This window comes from Phyllobates terribilis, unplaced genomic scaffold, assembly GCF_046119375.1.
Source record: "Phyllobates terribilis strain yellow unplaced genomic scaffold, ASM4611937v1 Scaffold_9__5_contigs__length_417890890, whole genome shotgun sequence".
Taxonomy (NCBI): Eukaryota; Metazoa; Chordata; class Amphibia; order Anura; family Dendrobatidae; genus Phyllobates; species Phyllobates terribilis.
The window spans coordinates 209,654,071-209,674,175 of NW_027362769.1; the positions used below are offsets into that span (position 1 = coordinate 209,654,071).

Consider the following 20,105-nt stretch of genomic DNA (forward strand, 5'->3'; position numbering starts at 1 on the left):
CCTAGCGATTAGGCATTTGTAGACTTTTCTAGCAATGAACAACATTTTGGGGAAACCATTTTTGACATGGTGAACCTGATACCGATATAAATTTGAAAGGCAGGTTCTAATGTGACGTGTGTTTGTCCCCATGAGTCCTAACCTGGCAACTTGTTCCATGTCACCCCTTTGTGAAATAGAAGACCCTGACGTTTCAACACTTCACAGCATTTGGTTGTTTCCATCAGTATGATAGACTTTGGATAAAGAGACAGTGCACAGGCTCAAGCAGCGCTCCGTTCAGACTTCTTTCTGTATTTGAATAGCTCTGGGGACTCTGGGGTCCGAGAGTTGTACCTTCACCAACTTAATATCTATCACTTATCCAGTGGACTAGGGATAAATCTTTCGGGCCAAAATACATCTGAAAGGAATATGAATGATACCTGTGATGACACGGCTGCTAATCTTAATCAGCCAGACGTCTAGATTTGTTAAGCAAAGAGAAATACCCTATTGTGTTTGTGTTGACTTGTGAATATATGTGTATTTCTGTGGCTGGTCAAGAAAGACAGACCAGTATTTGTATAACCTTGATTGTTGTCTTCTCTTGTTTGTGAAACAATGATGTTTGTTACTATGCTAATTGCATATTATATTAAAGCCAGCTGAATGTTGATTTAAAAAGCCCCCTGCTATACCAACTATGTAAATTGATTAGCTCAAACAATGAGACCTGAGTGAGCCCTGCACCTTTACCTCTGACGTGTGACTGATGACCTTAGCCACATATGTAAATATAAAAGGGTTTTTCTATCCTGCTGTAAAGAGAATTGAAAGAGACACCATCCCTTGAAACAAGCATCGCTCTCTTTACAGTACCGACTGGAAGTATGTGTGGACTGAATTTCATGGCTGAGACATAGATCCGCTGCTTCTAGGTCCCAGTGGAAAGGTGGGGTTGTGAAAAACCGCCAAGTGCAGCTATGCCATGTTGTTTTTGTTACTCTCCTAGAAATAAATGGCAAATGTAAAAACTGCATGGCAAAATGAGCTATGCCAATATCATAACTCCTGAGTTGTGGAAACGGCATAGCTCATTGTGGTAAGTGTTGTTCATAACTCCCATTAATTTCTAGGGGATTTAAATAAAACCCATAGCTCGGCTGTTTTTGTAAGCTCACTTTTGGGGATTGTGACTTAGAAGCAATTATTCCCATCTCGACTATGAAATAAAAAGATGGTTGTAACCCTTTAAAAATGTTTTCCACCACTTTGATATTGATGGATAGGTCATCAATATCAGATCGGTGAGGTTTGGACACCCAACACACCCGCCGTTCAGCTCTTTGCACTGACTGCCGAGGTCACATGTAAACCATATGCGGATGGTAACATCGCCGTTCCATCACACTGTTTAGTGGTCACTGTTGAGTAACTTGGATCAATAGTCGCTGATCTGCAGTAACTGGTAGCGACAACTACACAGAGTGATTTGAGCTCTGGTGTTCCTGTCTGAAATGTATACATCCGGACACAGCAAAAAGCTGATCGGTGGAAGTGCGGGGTGTTGGACTGCCGCCAATCTGATATTGATGACCTTCTCCAAAGATGGGTCAGCAATAGCAAAGTAGTGGAAAACCTCTCTAGCATGAACTTTTAGATATTCGTATTGATATAATTCTGAAAATGTGCTTCTCTTTCAGGGTTTTCTTGAAGTTACTTATCTGTTCTATGGATTTTACACCATAGACTCCGTCACTGTGTACAATTTCAAGTACAAGCTACCACTAGCCTATGTAATGGTCACAATCGTCTACCTGATATTAAGCATCTCCTGGATTGTGAAGAGGTAAAGTTATCTTTTTCTATGTGACCTTTTGTATAGAATCTTCATTCTAGAGATGAGCGGATCTATTCGCTAGACTCCGGTCCAGCGTCCGCATCAATGGTACCTGGCCGTTAGATGGAAGTCCCACGAATCTAACTTTCGGCAACCCAAGCGCAGCACTTGATTCGTTAGGGCTGGCGCAACGTTATCTGTGCAACGTGACGCTGGACCAGAGTCCTGCGAATTGATCCGCTCCTCTCTAATTAGTACTTATTAAAATTGCATTTGAAATGAAATTGCAAAAATAGCAATCATGATGACTTTGGTTTCATAAATATATTCCGATAATGGTTCATCAAGGAAATCCACATGTTCAAGAGTGTTGGAAAAATTACAGACTGACACTAAATTTCAAGTCTACACGTATGAAAAATAATTAAAAAAAAAAAAAAATCATGTTTTTAAAAAAATAATTCAAGAAAACTCATATTCTGTGTTATACCGAAGAGTGGCCATACCCATTATCTAGGCGGAGGTTGATGATTAAACACCCATTGAACGAATGATCTCCTGGCGAAAGATCTTTATGCCAGCACCTCCATACATATTTTAGTCCATATTGGATGTTAGTCACTCAGATTTGGCCATACAATTTTAATAATGCCAGGTAGGGACCAATGATAGACCTAAGAATGTGCTTTCCCAGAAAGATCCTTTTTGGATTAGCGATTATATTAGTGGCCAAACAAACACTTTCCAGTCTGTCGTCGGACGACTGTTTGCAGAACTGGCTATTTCTTGTTAAATTTCACCACTAATATGTGCATTGCAGATTTGGATTATAGTATTTAAAAATCACATTGAATATAGTTTCTGGACTATAAAATAACCCTACATCTTAGAAGTCCATAGTCAGGGGGTTCAGTGCAGTGTCGAAATACCATGGCCGCTTTCTTTAGAGATCCACTTGATCATTGAGAGAACTGTGCAGCTTTTCATAGCTGCACAGATCTTCCTCACCTTTCCCAGCACTGATCTGTCTGATCGATCCAGGGCATGAAAAAGCTGATGTGCAGATCATGTTCAGCATTCTGTCATAAAGAGAAATTTGGTGCTGTTCCTAGCTGAACAATTCTCTACATGCCCTGCAAAGCTCTGTATGATCCGTGCAGGGCAGGTAAGAAGCTGAACCCAATGTGCACATCACGTAACCGTCACAGGTTTTATATGTGCCCTCTAATAGATGGCAATAGTGATTAGAACTTTTCTGATGTCTTTGTTTTAAAGTAGAGTTCAGTGAATCTCCTGAAATTTGAACAGATTTGCTCAACTGTGAGGTGTGTTATTCAATTCACACATCTTATTCTCGCCTCCTTCCGGACCTCCCTATCCCTCTTCCTTCATCTTCTCCCTTCTGATCTTCCACCACTGCTGACTAGATCCCCACACTATCATTTGGGGAGCGACGCATCTCAATAATGTGGAGCCTAGTCAGCAGCGGACCTCTCGTCTGCAGGAAGACCTGGAGGGAGAAGGAGGAAGAGTTGTTGATAGGAGGGCTGTGCAGGTTGCGGCGGCAGCGGGACAGGTTTTGAGAGAGTCAAACAGACGTGAGTGTAAGAGTTTATTGCGTTCTTTTTTTAAACCACTTCTCGGTCCTTGGACTCCTTACAAAATCTTGTCCACTCACCGTTTTGCTTTATTGATTTAAAATGAATCACCCAAGATTCAGGTTCTCCATCCATGAAATTTGGGAAATTGTAAACCAATTCAATTTTACTGTGATCATATTGCCCCTAGTGTGTGTGTTGCACAAGGTCAGAAAATTAGAGGTGTAAGGGACTGTTAGGACTGAATAGTAATTCCTCGTCTTCCCCAGACCACCAGCTAGTGACATTAAAGGGGTTGTCCACTACTAGGACAACCCCTTCTTGATCAAACTGTTTGGCCCTGAAAAAATAAAAAAGCCTATATTGACTTATACTGTCAAATCGACTCCGGGCCGCGGCTGATCTGCCTTCCTCTTCATGTTGAATTTGTCTGAGCGCAGGGACAGTGGTGCCAGCGCTAATTGGGCTCCGGGGTCACCTGTCATAACAACCGCGCGGGGGCCTGGAACCACGAGTGCCGACACCACTGGAACAGTGCAAGCATGCTAGACGAGTATAAGGTTTATTATTATATCGGGGCCAAACATTTTAGCTCAAGGGGTTGTCCTAGTAGTAGACCACTTCTTTAACTCTTCCACCAGTATCAGGGTCAAACATTTAGATCAAAGGGGATGTCCTAGAGTGGTAGACCACCAGGTAAGTTGTAATTGATATCCAGTAGTTTTATGATCTTTTTTTCTGCTGCTTAGTCCTGAGTGGGTCTTATAGTCCAAAATATACTGTGATTGAGGCAATAGTATTACAATGCAGCGAAAGCAGAGAGAAACCACTGGTCAGTGAGGACTTTTCTTAAGTGGAGTCCAGAGAGAAGAAGAAATGACGACGTTAAGGAGTTGACATATTGTTTTTGCATGTTCTCTCCAGGGCAGTGGAAGGCTTTAAGCGCAGCCTTGTACACGATGAAGACAGATTTCAGAGCTTCTGCAATAAAATATTTGCCGGATGGGATTTCTGTATTAAAGACCAGTACTATGCAGGTCTGAAGCACAGCACTCTGCTGCACGAGTTACAGGCGAGTTACATGTAGCCATGGAGTCTCTCTTTGTTTGCTATGTCACTAAGTGTTGGTGTGAGTCAGTCCTGTTCTTATTCTGCCTTAAAACACAATGGAAAGTCTACATCCTTGCCTTTATCCTGTAACATACAGCTGACACCCCTCTGCAATTGCCAGGGCTGCAAATACTGGCGATCTCAGATGTTTAACCCCTCATTAGATAGCATCTAAGTGGTTAACAGAGGGAGGGAGCGCTCTCTGCCATATCATAGCTCCCTGTGATGCGATTGTGGGGTGCCAAAGTATTTTCATGGTAACTAGGGGGCCTAACAATGACACTATGGCTGCCATCTTACTATACCTTTTCAGTCCTGACAGAGGTAAAAAACGCTGGAGTGGTGCTTTAAAAATAGATAAATAAATACATATAAATGGCAACACCGTGTCTTTAACAACTCAATAAAGGGATCACATACTTGAACCCCCCACAATGAACTCTACAACAAAAAAAATAATACTGACAAAGTTGCTATTTCTTGTTCATACCACCTTGCAAAAATACATAATAATAATAATTTTTATATAGCGCCAACATATTCCGCAGCAATTTACAATTAAGCCGCTGACATGTACAGACAATAAAAAACAATACAATGTATCACATTGAAACAGTTACAGGAGCAGTGAGGGCCCTACTTATAATCCATAAGGAAATAGGGGGGACGCAATAGGTAGAACATGCTGTTATGTACGGTACAGAATGAAAAGCAATCAAAGTCGTATGTAAATTAAGATGGCACAAACTCATCCCGCAACACCACAAAAAAATTTATAGTGCAGTAGTACTAAAAAAAAAATGGTATAAAAGTGCCCCTTCTGCAAAGGGGTTAAAGTGCTGTGCATTGCCAGATAGCTACAACTGTCAGTGTTACGCCAGGGACTACTAATAGAGAGAGGCTTCGGGCATGCGAAGGTAGGTGGAGCTTCACCGGACCCCGGTATGGCCACTTTTTGCTCAACTCTACTGAGAGACATATGGTTGAGAGCATTTTCCTTACCTTTACATATACGGTTCTCATCCGGGCTGTTATAGCCATTTGAACACAGCCTTATTCCAGTCCTATACACGTGTCCTACTGGTGCCTGAGCTATGGATGCACCTGATGTAAAGTCCTGTGGCTGGGATGAGCTCCGGAAGATGCCATGCAATGCCACACCTATCCTATAAGGAGGCCTAGAGTAAGTATGACATGTCAGTTGCTGGTGGCACGGCGGCCAGCAGCACATTTTGGCTGACTTTTATCTTTCCATTGCACCTTAAATATTCATCAGCACAAATTGAGTGCCATTAAGTTCCCATTACGTCTGTTACTGAGTTTTACTCCCTTATAGTTGAGTAAATTCAGTTTGTTTGCTTAGCCTAAATAGTTACTTAACCAATAAGCCACAGATCCTTCCAAGGAAGTGTTTACCATTGTAGTCGGCCAGTATTGCCACACTTCATTTTATTAACTCTAGATATTTATCAGTTCATTGTTTTTCCTCACAGACCGATTTGGCAGAAGAAAGATTGCGGCACAGGAAGCAGAAGCGAACACAGAGAGAAACGATTAAAATCTACTCCTTGAGAATTTTCCTGAACATTATCGTCATTGCAGTATTGGGTTGCTGCTTCTACGCAGTCTACTTGGCCACGGCCTATTCACAAGAGCATAGCAATGCTGTGAGTATCCGTCTGTGCGCGCCCGGTGCCGCGGGGAAGGTACTAGGCAAAGACATTAACATCAAGGTGGCACCATTACAATACTTAGAGGGGTGCATATCCAGGAGCGTAAGAAGTCGGCTTTCCTTTTTTGGTTATTATAAGGGGTCTCATTAGTAACACCATGTTCAGTCCTATTTACGTAGCCCATGTTCATGTGACACTGGCCTAATCCATGTTAGAGAGAGTCTTGAACTAATGGGGTAGAAGTTCAACCTTATAGACTTTTAGATAAACTACATAACATTTTCCAAGCAGTCCACAACAGCATAGTACTCCGTATTATTGTAAAGGGTTTCTCCAGGAGAAGAAAAAGATAAAGTAACTAAAGGAAATGCCCTTCAAAATTCCTAAATATTTTTTTAATAGCAAATTTCACTTGTTTTGTCTAGGGAGGTAATCATTATAGTACATAAAAATGGCTGCCCTTCTCTTATATTGACGGAAAGTTGGCCTTAACTGTTATTAGGCCATGTGCCGTAGGAAGCTCTGCTGCTGTGACTTGGAGTTAAACTATACCACATACAGCCAAGCTGTCTCCATCTCACAGCAGCCACTTAGCATTCTGAAAGACATGGTGGACAGAAGTGTGAGCAGCCTCTTCTTGCCTCATCACCCCTCGGATCTCTATTATTAGATAATAAAGACAGGGTGGACAGCAGTGTGAGCAGCCTGTTCCTACCTTAGCTCTTCTGGTATCTCGAGTATTACATCAGAAAGACAGGGTGGACAGCAGTGTGAGCAGCCTCTTCCTACCTTAGCTCTTCTGGTATCTCCAGTATTAGATCGGATAGACAGGATGAATAGAGCCGTGAGCAGCCTCTTCTTACCTCAGCACCTCTAGTTTCTCCAGTATTAGAGCAGATGCAGTGTGAGCAGCCTCTTCTAATACTAGAGATGCTGTGGTAAGATCGGGTATGCAGGGTGGACTGCAGTGTGAGCAGCCTTTTCTTACATCACCACCCTTGGTATCTCTAGTATTAGGTCAGATAGAGAGCGAGGACAACAGTGTATATAACTTTCACTAGACTTAATGTTTTCTTAAATGGGTTGTATCATCTCAAACATTTGTAGTCTATTGCTAGATCATGTTACCATGTCTGATCTACAGGGGTCACATTGGTCATCTTAAAGGCAGTCTGTCAGGACAAAATGATGTTCAAACCAAATACAGGCTACTGTGCACCCTTGGCATGGCACCTTCCCACCTACTGATTTTCCATCTTTCTCCACCCCCCCCTGTTTCCCTGTTAAAGTCAAAACTGACAAGGAAGAGGATGGAGTAAATAGATGGCAAACCAGTAGATGCGAAGGTACTGCATTGAACTGTTCGGCCATGGTAAGGGTCCACTGATCGACTGTGCTTGGTTTGATCAGTCAGTTTGTGCTGACAGACTCTTTCAAAAAAGTAATCAGTAGAATGAAGGAGCAGTGGTGCTGTCACCCTTCATCTCCGGTTGGCTTTGAGGCTACAAGAATCAGAGTAGCACTAGGTATTGGTTTAGTTTGTGTACATTTATATAATGTCATTTACTTAGAGGGGTTGTCCAAACTGTGGGTTCAGGTCTGCAGTCACTCTATGTGACTGCAGACTTGTGAGTCCTCACAGTGCACGCGCTGTCAGGGTTTGCCGGGATCGGCATGTCATGTGACCACAAGTTTACTTCAAGCCACATTCCGACTAGACATGTCAGGCCTTGCTCAATACACTTGTATTTAGCGAGGCCTCACACGTCTAGTTGGCATATGACCGCATGTACTGTAGTGTTCAAAATAATAGCAGTCCAATATGACTAACCTGATTAATCACTGTTTTTGGTATAAATTATATTACCACATTTCAAACAATTCACCAGTTGGTTCTGTAGATTCTAAGAAAACCAACAGACTCAGCATTCATGATCTGCATGTTTTTGAGTCAGTGTATTTGAATAATATATTGAAAGGGGGTGTTCAAAATAATAGCAGTGTGGAGTTCAATTAGTGAAGTCAATCATTCTGTGAACAAACAAGTGTGAATCAGGTGGCCATTATTTAACCCCTTTCCAACCCATGACGTCTTAGTACGCACATTTGCGTACCCCCGGTTCAGTGAGGGCTGCTGCGCTGAGCCCTCACTGAACCGAGCACATGTCAGCTGATTCTTACAGCTGACATGTGCCCGCGACAGCCGCGGGTGGAATCGCGATCCACCCGCGGCTGTTAACATGTTAAATACCGCTGTCAATCTCCGACAGCGGCATTTAACGCGCGCTTCCGGGTTGCGCGTCATAAGCCCCGCCCATCGGCGACCCCGTCACGTGATCGCGGGTCGCCGATGGGCGTGCATGACAACCCAGGGTCTGCAGCAGATGCCTGTGGTTGTCATGATCTGGTCGCTATGAGCGCCACCTAGTGGTCGGCGCTCATAGCACAGGACCATTTCTGCTGCATGCAGGGGATCTGCTCGTCCCCTGTATGTAGCAGAGACGATCAGACAACTGCTGCTTCTAGTCTCCTATGGAGACTATTGAAGCATGCAGTAAGTGGAAAAAAAAATGTTTTTAAAAATATAAAAAAAATAAAATATAAAAGTTTAAATCACCCCCCTTTCGCCCCATTCAAAATAAAATATAAAAAAAAACAACCCACATACACATATTTGGTATCGCCGCGTTCAGAATCGCCCGATCTATCAATATAAAAAAAGAATTCATCCGATCGGTAAACAGTGTAACGAGAAAAAAATTCTAAACGCCAGAATTATGTTTTTTGGTCGCTTCAAAATTGCAATAAAATGCAATAACGGGCGATCAAAACATCGGATCTACCCCAAAATGTTATCAATACAAACGTCAGCCCGGTGCGCAAAAAATAAGCCCTCACCCAGCCCCGGATCACGAAAAATGGAGACGCTACAGGTCTCGGAAAATGGCGCTATTTTTTTTTTTTTTTTTTTTTTTTTTTAGTTTTTTTTACCAAATTTTGGAATTTTTTTTTCACCACTTAAATATAAAATAACCTATACATGTTTGGTGTCTACGAACTCGTAATGACCTGGAGAATAAGAATGGCAGGTCAGTTTGAGCATTCAGTGAACGTGGTAAAAAAAATAAATAAAAAACAACTGTGGTATTGCACTTTTTTTGCAATTTTACCGCACTTGGAATTTTTTTCCCGTTTTCCCGTACACGATATGGTAAAACTAGTAATGTCGTTGAAAAGTACAACTTGTCCCGCAAAAAATAAGCCCTCACATAGCCATATTGTCCAAAAAATAAAAACGCTATGGCTCTGGGAACAAGGGGAGCAAAAAACGAAAAAGCAAAAACGACAAAACCCAAGGTTGCGAAGGGGTTAAGGGTGAAGCCAGCATGTGTTGTACATTCATTTCTCCTTGAAAGCCTGAGAAATATGGGTTGTTCGAGACATTGTTTAGAAGAACAGCGTACTTTGATTAAAAAGCTGATTGGCGAGGGTAAAACTTATTAAGAAGTGCAGACAATGATAGGCTGTTCAGCTAAAATGATCTTCAATGCTTTAAAATGGAAAGCAAAACCAGAGACATGGAAGAAAACAGAAGACTACCATTCGAATGGATCGAAGAATAGCCATAATGGCAAAGGCGCAGCCAATGATCAACTCCTGGATGATCAAAGACAGTCTCAAGTTACCTGTGAGCACTGTGACAGTTAGAAGACGCCTGTGTGAAGCTAATCTCTTAGCAAGAAGTCCCTGCAAAGTTCCACTGTTTAAAAAAAAAAAAGACGTGCTGAAGCGGATACAATTTGCCAAAAAAGACATTAACTGGCCTAAAGAGAAATTGAGAAACATTTTGTGGACTAATGAAAGTAAAATTATTCTTGTTGGGTTCAAGGGCCGCAGACAGTTCGTCAGACGACCCCCAAACTCTGCATTCAAGCCACATTACACTCTGAAGACGGTGAAACATGGTGGATCAAGCATCATGATATGGGCATGTTCCTCTTACTATGGTGCCGGACCTATTTACCTGATACCAGGGATCATGGACCAGTTTGCATATATTAAAATACTTGAAGAGGTCATGTTGCCTTACACTGAAGAGAATATGCCCCTGAAATGGGTGTTTCAACAAGACAACGACCCTAAACACACCAATAAACAAACAAAATCTTGGTTCCAGTCCAACAAATTGAAGTTATGGAGTGGCCAGCCCAATCCCCGGACCTTAATCCGATAGAACACTTGTGGGGTGACATCAAAAAATGCAGTTTCTGAGGCAAAGTCATCAAATGCCAAAAATTGTGGGATGTAGTCAAAGCTTCCTGGGCTGTAATAACAGGTGACAAGTGCCAGAAGTTTGTTGACTCTATGCAACATAGATGTGAAGCAGTTCTAAAACACTGCGGGTATACAACTAAATATTAGGTTAGTGATTCACAGGAATACTAAATCCTTAAAAAAGAGAGTACATATTGTGAGTTTGTAAAGACAAATGCAGACACTGCTTTTTTTAGAACAGCCCAATGTTCACTTTTTTGTTATTTTCCGTAAAGTAGTTAAAAATGATAGACATTTCTCTTCATGTTTTGAATTAAAAAGCAGTGTGCAATGTTTCCAATGCTCAAAAATAAAAACTAGTATAAAGATTTTGTGCTTAACTCATGTTTTTGAACACTACTTTTGTATGTAGAACGTATGTATGAGCCCCAAGCCTGAACTACCCCTTTTGAAAGTGACAGCAACTTATCAATATATAAAATATTACTTAAAGGGGTTTTCCCATGAATGAAAGTTCATTTTAATCAATAGATCTTGGAATAATAATAATTTCCACAATTGGATGTGTTTAAATCAAAATGTTCCTGTGCTGAGATAATCTTATAAATGTGCCCCTGCTGTGTACTGTGTAATGGCTGTGTCTGACTGTGCAGGAACATGGTCTGATCATACCACATCTCCTGGGCAGGGAAGGAGGCAAAAGACAGTATACAGACATTACAGCAGGAGATCACAGCTGATTCTTTGTTTGAAGTAAAGCATTGTTTAAAAGGAGGCCGTGAAATGTTTTACCTCACAGAAAGAATCAGCTGTGATCCTGTGCTGTCCTGCCTGTATACTCTTTTGCTTCCTCCCCTGCCCAGGAGATGTGGTATGATCAGACCATGTTGCTACACAGTCAGGCACAGCCATTACACAGTACACAGCAGGGGAACATTTATAAGATTATCTCAGCACAGGGACATTTTATTTAAACACATCCAATTGTGGAAGGTATTATTATTCCAATATCTGTTGATTAAAATCAACTTTCATTCGTGGGACAACACCTTTCTGACATGATACGCACTAATACGTTTCTGCGCCCTGGGCCTTATGGACCAGATACGTATTAGTACGCATCGGCTATTCCGCCCTCAAACAGGCTGTGCGAGGGGAATCGCCGCCAGGTGTGAGCTGATTGTCACAGCTGATACCCGATGCTATGTGCTGGAAGCGCGCCCGCCCCGCACCTAGCACATTAACCCCCGAAATGCTGCTATCGAAGTTGATCGCAGCATTCCAGTGGCAAGAGAAGGTAAGCACCGGTAGTCACCTCCTCACCGGTGTCTCATGGTGTCTGTGGCTGGGTCCCGTTGTTGTCATGTGACATCCGGGTCACCTGAGACCAGGAAGATACTTTGATCATGTGCAGTGCATGATCACAATATCTTTTCCCTCTGCAGCACTGACAGCATGTATAGCCCAAGGATGGTGCTGCATTCCTGTGCTATACAGACGATCAGCCTGCAAAAAGTGAAAGCCCCATAGTGGGACAACGTGGAAAAGTTAAAAAAGAATCAGAAAGTGAAAAAAATAAATTGTAAAATTATATAAAAATAAAATAAAAAATAATCCCCAAAAAATAAAAATATATTGTACCCATCAATAAATAGTATTATGAACAAAAAAAAACAATAAAATTACACATATTTGGTATCGCCGCGTACGAAACGACCCGACCTATAAAACTGTTCCACTAGTTAACCCCTTTAGTGAACACGGTAAAAAAATAAAATAAAAAACGAAGCCAAACAACGATTCTTTATCATCATACCACCAAAGAAAAAATCGAATAAAACGTGATCTAAAAGACGAATGTAAATAAAAATGGTACCGCTGAAAACGTCATCTTGTCCCACAAAAAACAAGCCGCCACACAGCTCCATCAGACGAAAAAATAAAAGTTACATCTCTCAGAATAAAGCGATGCAAAAAATATTTTTCTTTCTATAAGGCTATGTGCCCACGATGCAGAAATGCTCCGAATTTTTTCCTGAGCGTTTCAGCATCTCCCTGGCAGAAAAAACGCATGCGGATTGTACATGCGGATTGTACATGCGTTTTCCTGCCAGGGACATGCGGAAGTGAAGCGTTCTTCACATGCACTTCCGCATGCGGGTTGACAAGCGCTTTCCAAGCGATTTTAGCATCACTTGGAAAGTGCTTGACAACTTGGTCACACTATATAAATCCATGTAAACTGCCTGGATTTATATAGTGTGACCCCAAAGAATGGTTAAAAATAAAAAAATAAATCTATACTTACCTTCCGATGGCCCCCGCAGTCTTGCTTCACTCCGTCGTGGCTGCCGGCAGATCGCGGTACACTGAAGGACCTGCCGTCACATGACTAAATGACGTCAGCGCAGGTCCTTCAGTCCACCGCTAGCTGCCGGCATTGGAGGACGAGCGCAGCGGGGGCCGTCAGAAGGTAAATATAAAATTTTTTTATTTTATTCTTTTTTTTCACAGGTTCTATAGTACCCGGGTCCTGAGGAGAGTCTCCTGTCCTCCACACCCGGGTACCATCCGCACATTGGAACGCATGGAAAGCGCATCTACATATACAGTGATGCGTAATCCATGCGTTCCAATGCAAGTCAATGGCAGCGAAAACGCAGCGCTTCCGCAAAATAATTGGTAGTGCTGCGTTTTTTTCCGCAATGATAATCCGCAGCCGAAATTTCCACAGCATGTGCATAGCACAAGCGGGTTATCATTGGTGAACATGGCAGGCCTACTACCATGCGTTTTTTAAGCGTTTTTGCCGCTGCGGAAACGCTTGAAAAACGCATCGTGGGCACACAGCCTAAAATAGTTTTTATTGTGTGAAAGCGCCAAAACATAAAAAAGCGATATAAAGGTGGTACCGCTGTAAACGTACTGACCTGAAGAATAAAGCTACCTTATCAATTTTACCACACACAGAACGGAGTAAAAAAAAAAAAAAAAAAAGACTATTCCTGAATTGTTGGTTTTTGTTTATTCTGCCTCCCAAAAATCGGAATAGAAAGCGATCAAAAAATGTCACGTGCCCGAAAATGGAACCAATAAAAACGCCAACTTGTCCTTCAAAAAACAAGCCATCACATGACTCTGTCAGCCGCAATCTGGAAAAATTATAGCTTGCAAAATATGGCGATGCAAAAACTAGTCTTTGCAAAAAAAAGCGTCTTTTAGTGTGTGACAGCTGTCAATCATAAAAAACGCTATAAACCTGATATCGCTGTAATCGCACCGACCCGAAGAATAAGTGTCGAATCACTTATACGGCACGAAGAAAGGCGTAAAAAATAAACTCTAGGGTTTTGTTTCCGTTGTGTTGGGATATTTTCAAAAGTGAAGAAAAAAATGACTATATGGCAACCAGTGTTGAGCGCAAGTGCTCGCTACTTAAGTTTGCATCGGGTGCTCGGGTATGCACTGAGTATCGCGGGTGCTAGAGTGACATGCCTGAGTCTCCGCCCCATATGCTTCGTGACCAAAAAAACCTGGCAGGGATTGCCTGCCGTGCACGATCGATCCCCACATGTTTTTTTTTGGGTGTCTAACAATTGTGGAACATGCGGGCGGGGACTCTAACATGTCACTTGAGCACACGAGATACTTGGTGCATACCCGAGTACCCGATGCAAACTCAAGTATCGAGCACTTGTGCTCAAGACTAATGACAACTTATTCAATATGATGACATAATGTTATCAAATTCTGTGTCGTACCTCTGGGTCCAAAATGTTCACTATACCCCTTGATAAAGTCCTTGAGGGGTGTAGTTTCCAAAATTAGGTCACTTGTGGGGGGTTTCCACTATTTAGACGTCCGCTCTCAATTCCAGCCAATTTTGCGTTCGAAATGGCACACAGTGCTCCTTCCCTTGTGAAACCCTGCCGTGTGCCCAAACAGTGTATTTTCCACACATATGGGGTATTGGCGTACTCAGGAGAAATTGCACAAAAGTTTTTGGGGTCCATTTTCTCCTCTTGTGAAAATAAAAAATTTGTGGCTAAAACATCATTTTTGTGGAAAAAGTTTAATTTTTTTTTTATTTTCACGGCTCCATGTTATAAACTTCTGTGAAACACCTGGGGGTTGAGGGTGCTCACCACACATCTAGATAAGTTCCTTGAGGGGTCTAGTTTCCAAAATGGAGTCAGTTGTGGGGGGTTTCCACTGTTTAGGCACATCAGGGGCTCTCCAAACGCAACATGGCGTCCTCTAATTATTCAAGCAAATTTTACATTCAAAAAGTCAAATGGCGCTCCTTCCCTTCCGAACCCTGCCGTGCGCCCAAACAGTGGTTTGCCTCCACATATGGGGTATTGGCGTGCTCGGGAGAAATTGCACAACAAATTTTGTGGTCTAGTTTTTCCTGTTGCCCTTGCAAAAATAAAAAAATGGGGTCTAAAGTAACATTTTTGTGAAAAAAGTTAAATGTTAATTTTTTTTCTTCCACTTTCCAAAAATTCCTGTGAAGCACCTGAAGGGTTAATAAAGTTCTTGAATGTGGTTTTGAGCACCTTGAGGGGTGCAGTTTTTAGACTGGTGTCACTTTTGGGTATTTCTGTCATAAAGGCCCCTCAAAGTCACTTCAAATGTGATGTGGTCCCTAAAAAAAAATGGTTTTGTAAATTTTGTTTTAAAAATGAGAAATCGCTGGTCAACTTTTAACCCTTATAACTTCCTAACCAAAACAAATCTGGGTTCCAAAATTGTGCTGATGGAAAGTAGACATGTGGGAAATGTTATTTATTAACTATTTTGTGTGACACATCTCTCTGATTTAAGGGCATGAAAAATCAAAGTTTGAAAATTGCTAAATTTTCAACGTTTTCACCAAATTTCTGATTTTTTTTCACAAATAAACGCAAGTGATATCAAAGAAATTTTACCACAATCATGAAGTACAATATGTCCCGAAAAAACAGTCTCAGAATCAGGGGGATCCGTTGAAGCGTTCGAGAGTTATTACCTCATAAAGTGACAGTGGTCAGAATTGTAAAAATTGGCATAGTCATTAACGTGCAAACCACCCTCGGGGGTAAAAGGGGTTAATTTCCAAGCCAAATTGTTAGTAGCCTCTTACAAGAATAGTCTGTTTATAACCATGTCTGCTAGGTACATTAGTAATGTACACCGTTATCCGGATGAGAAGCCATTAATGCTTATAGTTCTCCTTGCCCCTTTTCCAGATGAGCACTCAGAAAGCTGACGGGCTGAGCCTTCTGGTGGAGTATCTTCCATCCATTGTAATCACTATTGCCAACTTTATCACTCCCATCATCTTTGAAAATATAGTACGATATGAAGACTACTCTCCAGGTTTTGAGATCCGGTTTACTCTTATAAGGTAAGTAACACTCTCCCTGTGATTTTGCCAGTCCTTTAGTTTCTGATGTGCTTACGTGACAGCGTCTTGCCATGGATCCATACATATACATTACGGGATGGGATTATTTATGGGCATTAAAGGCCATCAGCGCCCATCCCATGACACCGGAGCTCCTACTTCCGTCACTCCGTATAGATCTGACCTCTGTACATTTTTTGTCCTCTTTGTACACATGCCTTATATTAGTCATGTTCGTTATCAGTCCTTCAGGTTTTGTCTGTACAAGGCTGCGTTCCTGCTTCATTGAGCAAATAAGTAACGCCTTGCAGAACAGGAAAATCCTCCAGCCGCCGGATCCCGGACTCTAGAGTCTGACTGTATGGGCATACTGTCATATACTTGACACAGGTTAAACGGTTTTCCCCATCTCAACACTTTCTGATCAGTGGGGGCAGACTGCTGAGAGTTGCACATAGTCACGTAAAATATACAAGTCATATTATCACAAACTTTGGTGGATATATGAAAGGTAAAGTAGTTTCAGGTTTCTCCAATGGTTGTCCCTTCATCTTCCAGGTGCGTGTTTGTCCGGTTGGCCAGCATTGCGGTACTGCTCGTCTCCTTATGGAATAAAATTACTACCTGCCCAATTAAGGCTTGTCCAACCTGTGGATACAACTATATAGACTATCCAGTAAGTTATGTGTCAACTATATAATGTGTACATAGGTTGGCTGACATATGCCCTCCGCATGTGATATTTGGGGGTCTAACTGGTGGGATTATGGGCTTAGCACGGCTTTGTGCGGATCACCATTCTGCCTCGTTCACATTCGTTTTGCTGAGATGCAATACCAGCCCTTATATATGGAGCATAGAGGTGTGCTGTGCCTGTTGACTGAACGCTGGTGAGGGGTCACCGCTTCACTGATCGCTCAGTAAAGGGGTTTTCTTATCCCAATATGTAGTAGGTGTAGTAATATTAGCAAATACCTTCAATAAGAAATGTAGTATAGTTCTTCTGATTCACTAAGTCGCTTACCCCATGTGCAGGGCATTGCAGTAGCTTATGTAGCCATGGTTACAATAACTCATATAGTGAAAGTTAGTTAGCTGTTAGTGGTTGTAACCATGGATATCAAAGCTACTGCAATGCCCTGCACATGGGGTAACCGACATAGTGAATCAGATGAACTGTACTACATTTCAAATTGGAGTTATATGCTAATATTATTATTATTACACCTACTACATATTGGGATAGGATCTTGGAGATGGGAATACCCCTTTTAAAGGGATACCCTAGGATTATGCTATCAGCATAAAATGTGTATCCTGTAGCTATTACTCTGATATAGGTAGAGAAAAATCAGTCTCTTCCTTTCATACCCAATTTTCTCTTCTGAAAGTTCCCCACCTGTCACTGTTGCTGTCCTCAATATGCAAAAACATATCTCTATGCTAGAGATGAGGGGATAGATGCCGACACTTGGCGGCACCACAGTCGGCCATTAGCAGGTCCTGTGGCTTCCGAGAGTAAATGATGTAGGGGTTGGGACAGCACAGCGCCATACACTTACTGAAGTGAATCAGAACTGACCTGCAGCACCTGGGAGCGGCCACTACACATCTACAATTCTACAGGTTTTTTTTTCCTTTTTATGTTTGTTCTTTTGAAAGATTATGAGCATGTACTAATGTTATAAACTCTTAGCAAATCTTCTATTGCTCTGTTTTTTTCTACAGTGTTGGGAAACCAGGGTTGGACAAGAAATGTACAAGCTTATGATCTTTGACTTCTTAATCATTTTGGCAGTAACTATATTTGTAGAGTTTCCAAGAAAGTAAGTGTTTTTTTTTGTTATTTTCTTAATCATTAAATTATTATCATTCAGTCAATCATTACATTAATCTGTTTATTCACAAAAGCTTTTATTTAACCCATTCCTAATTTTCTTTCTTTTTCGCGCTTTCTTTATTTTCCTCCCCTTCATACAAGATCCATAACTTTTTTTTTAATCTTTTCATCGACATGGCCGTACAAGGGCTTCTTTTTTTGCAAGACGAATTGTTGTTTTTATTGACTCCATTCATTTTGCCATTTAGTGTACTGGAAAAATAAATAAAAAATAAAAAGATCCAAGTGTGGTGAAATTGTGCAAAAAACACAATTTTGCAATTATTGGGTTTTGTTTTTACAGCGTTTATTGTACTGCCTTTGATGCAGGATCCGGCGCTGAGCCCACATCTTTCACTGCATATGACAGCTGATCTGATGATGGTCATGTGCCTCTAACAGGCTGTTAACAAGTTAAATGCCGCTGTCAATCTCTGACACAACATTTAACATGCGCTGGCCGGAACTGAAAGTTCAAATCGCCCCTCTTTTTCCCCCATTTAAAATAATAGTGATAAAAAATTACACACATATTTGGTATAACTGCTTTCAGAAATGTCCGATCTATCGAAATATAAATTAAATTAATTCGAATGGTAAATGACGTAACGACAAAAAACACTCAGCCCCAGATCCCGAGAAATGGTGACGCTATGTGTCTTGAAAAATGGCGATGCTATGTGTCTTGAAAAATGGCGACGCTATGTGTCTTGAAAAATGGCGACCCTTTTTTTTTCCGTACAGATTTCCGATTTTTTTTTTCCACCACAAAAGAACCTATACATGTTTGGTATCTGTGAACTCGTAATGACCTGGAGAATCATAATGCCAGGTAAGGTTTAGCATTTAGTGAATGAACATGGTAAATAATAAACCCAAAATACAATTGTGGAAATGCATTTTTTTTTTATTTGCAATTTCACCGCACTTGGAATTTGTTTCCCGTTTTCCAGTACACGATATGGTAAAACCAATGGTGTCGTACAAAAGTACAACTCGTCCCGCCATTCTACCGAAGTCCGCAACTAGATCAATTTGCGCATATGCCGCTCCCGGCTAGGATGGCCTGATGACAGGTCCCCTTTAAGCTGGGCGTACAACTTGGGTATCTGATGAACTTGAATGTTTTCAATGAGTCGTCAGGAATAAGGAGCTGCCGGACTATTCTGTCTGTTGCAAGGGATAGTTAGGACACCACTCCTCATCCAACACCTCGGCACTTTGACTTTTGAGCGCAAAGATTTTTTTCACACTGCATATTACAAGTCCCAAAAAGTTTTATCATCTATTCATGCTGTTTCACCATACCAAACACAAAGGAATGCTGCCCAGATAAAGCTTTGTCTGAATGAGCCATACGGGCTGGTGTACCTTGATGGCAGAAAGGGACAGATTAGGAGAGTGCCACAAACTTACAAAATGATGCCAATCTTTACGTCTTCCTGTGCTGATTCTGTATCTTTTAGGTTGCTGGTAACGAATTTGTCATGGAAGCCCCTACAGTGGTGGGGTCAGCAGGAATTTGAGATCCCACAGAATGTACTGGAGCTTGTGTACGGGCAGACAATCTGCTGGATCGGAGCTTTCTATTCCCCTCTTCTTCCAGCTATAGCAACTATAAAGTATTTCATCATCTTTTATGTTAAAAAGGTAAGTGATCAAAACCATAGAGGACACTAGGGCTGCATATAGTGTACCGTTAGGGACTGGCTATTATCTTAAAATGACCTATTGTTTAAAACAGGTTTTTGTGTTACATGTACTTTAATTAAAGAGAAACCTTTCTTTTTAAAGAAAAGTAATTTTCACACTGGCCACTGGGGCTTTTTTAGGTTCCTATTTCCTGTCTTTTCAGGAAAATGTTATAGCATTTTCCTTATTAGAGGCGGAATTACAATGCCTCTGTACACAGCTGATAACTCAAGATCCATCAATCACAATGGGAGATGTCACCGCTCTCCTGCTCTCCTCCCTTCACAATGACTTTTGCACACGCTCATTAGATGCGTCAATACAGAAGATAGGGTTCAGAATCCGAAATATTGTGGCTGATGTACATGTGAATTTCCTTAAACTCAATGAAGCATGAGTCTAAAGTAGCCCCAGTGTGAAAATTGCAGATGTCTATTTTTTATTTTTAATGCTGCTTGTGATATCAGGAAAATACTTGCTAAAAATTAAAAATTAAAAAAATAAATTTAACACAAAAACCTGATTTTACGCTTCCAGTCATGGCCATTTTTCTTTTTTGCGTCTTTGTTTTTTCCTCCTTTTCTTTCACAAGCCGTAACTTTCTTATGTTTCTGCCCACATAGATGTATGAAGGTTTATTTTTTGCAGGACAACTTGTATGTGTGAA

General features: G+C 41.4%; 1 protein-coding gene across 2 annotated transcripts in view; it reads left to right on the top strand.

The window, feature by feature from the left end:
- Nucleotides 1–20,105, top strand: part of TMC7 (transmembrane channel like 7) — a 41,224-nt gene that overhangs the window by 14,277 nt on the left and 6,842 nt on the right. For both annotated transcript variants that reach the window (XM_073647631.1, XM_073647633.1), the window contains exons 6-12: nucleotides 1,686–1,831; nucleotides 4,345–4,492; nucleotides 6,024–6,197; nucleotides 15,710–15,867; nucleotides 16,426–16,543; nucleotides 17,596–17,693; nucleotides 19,213–19,396. In XM_073647631.1, the coding sequence (XP_073503732.1) occupies nucleotides 1,686–1,831; nucleotides 4,345–4,492; nucleotides 6,024–6,197; nucleotides 15,710–15,867; nucleotides 16,426–16,543; nucleotides 17,596–17,693; nucleotides 19,213–19,396 (1,026 nt within the window). The remainder of the gene's footprint in view (nucleotides 1–1,685; nucleotides 1,832–4,344; nucleotides 4,493–6,023; nucleotides 6,198–15,709; nucleotides 15,868–16,425; nucleotides 16,544–17,595; nucleotides 17,694–19,212; nucleotides 19,397–20,105) is intronic.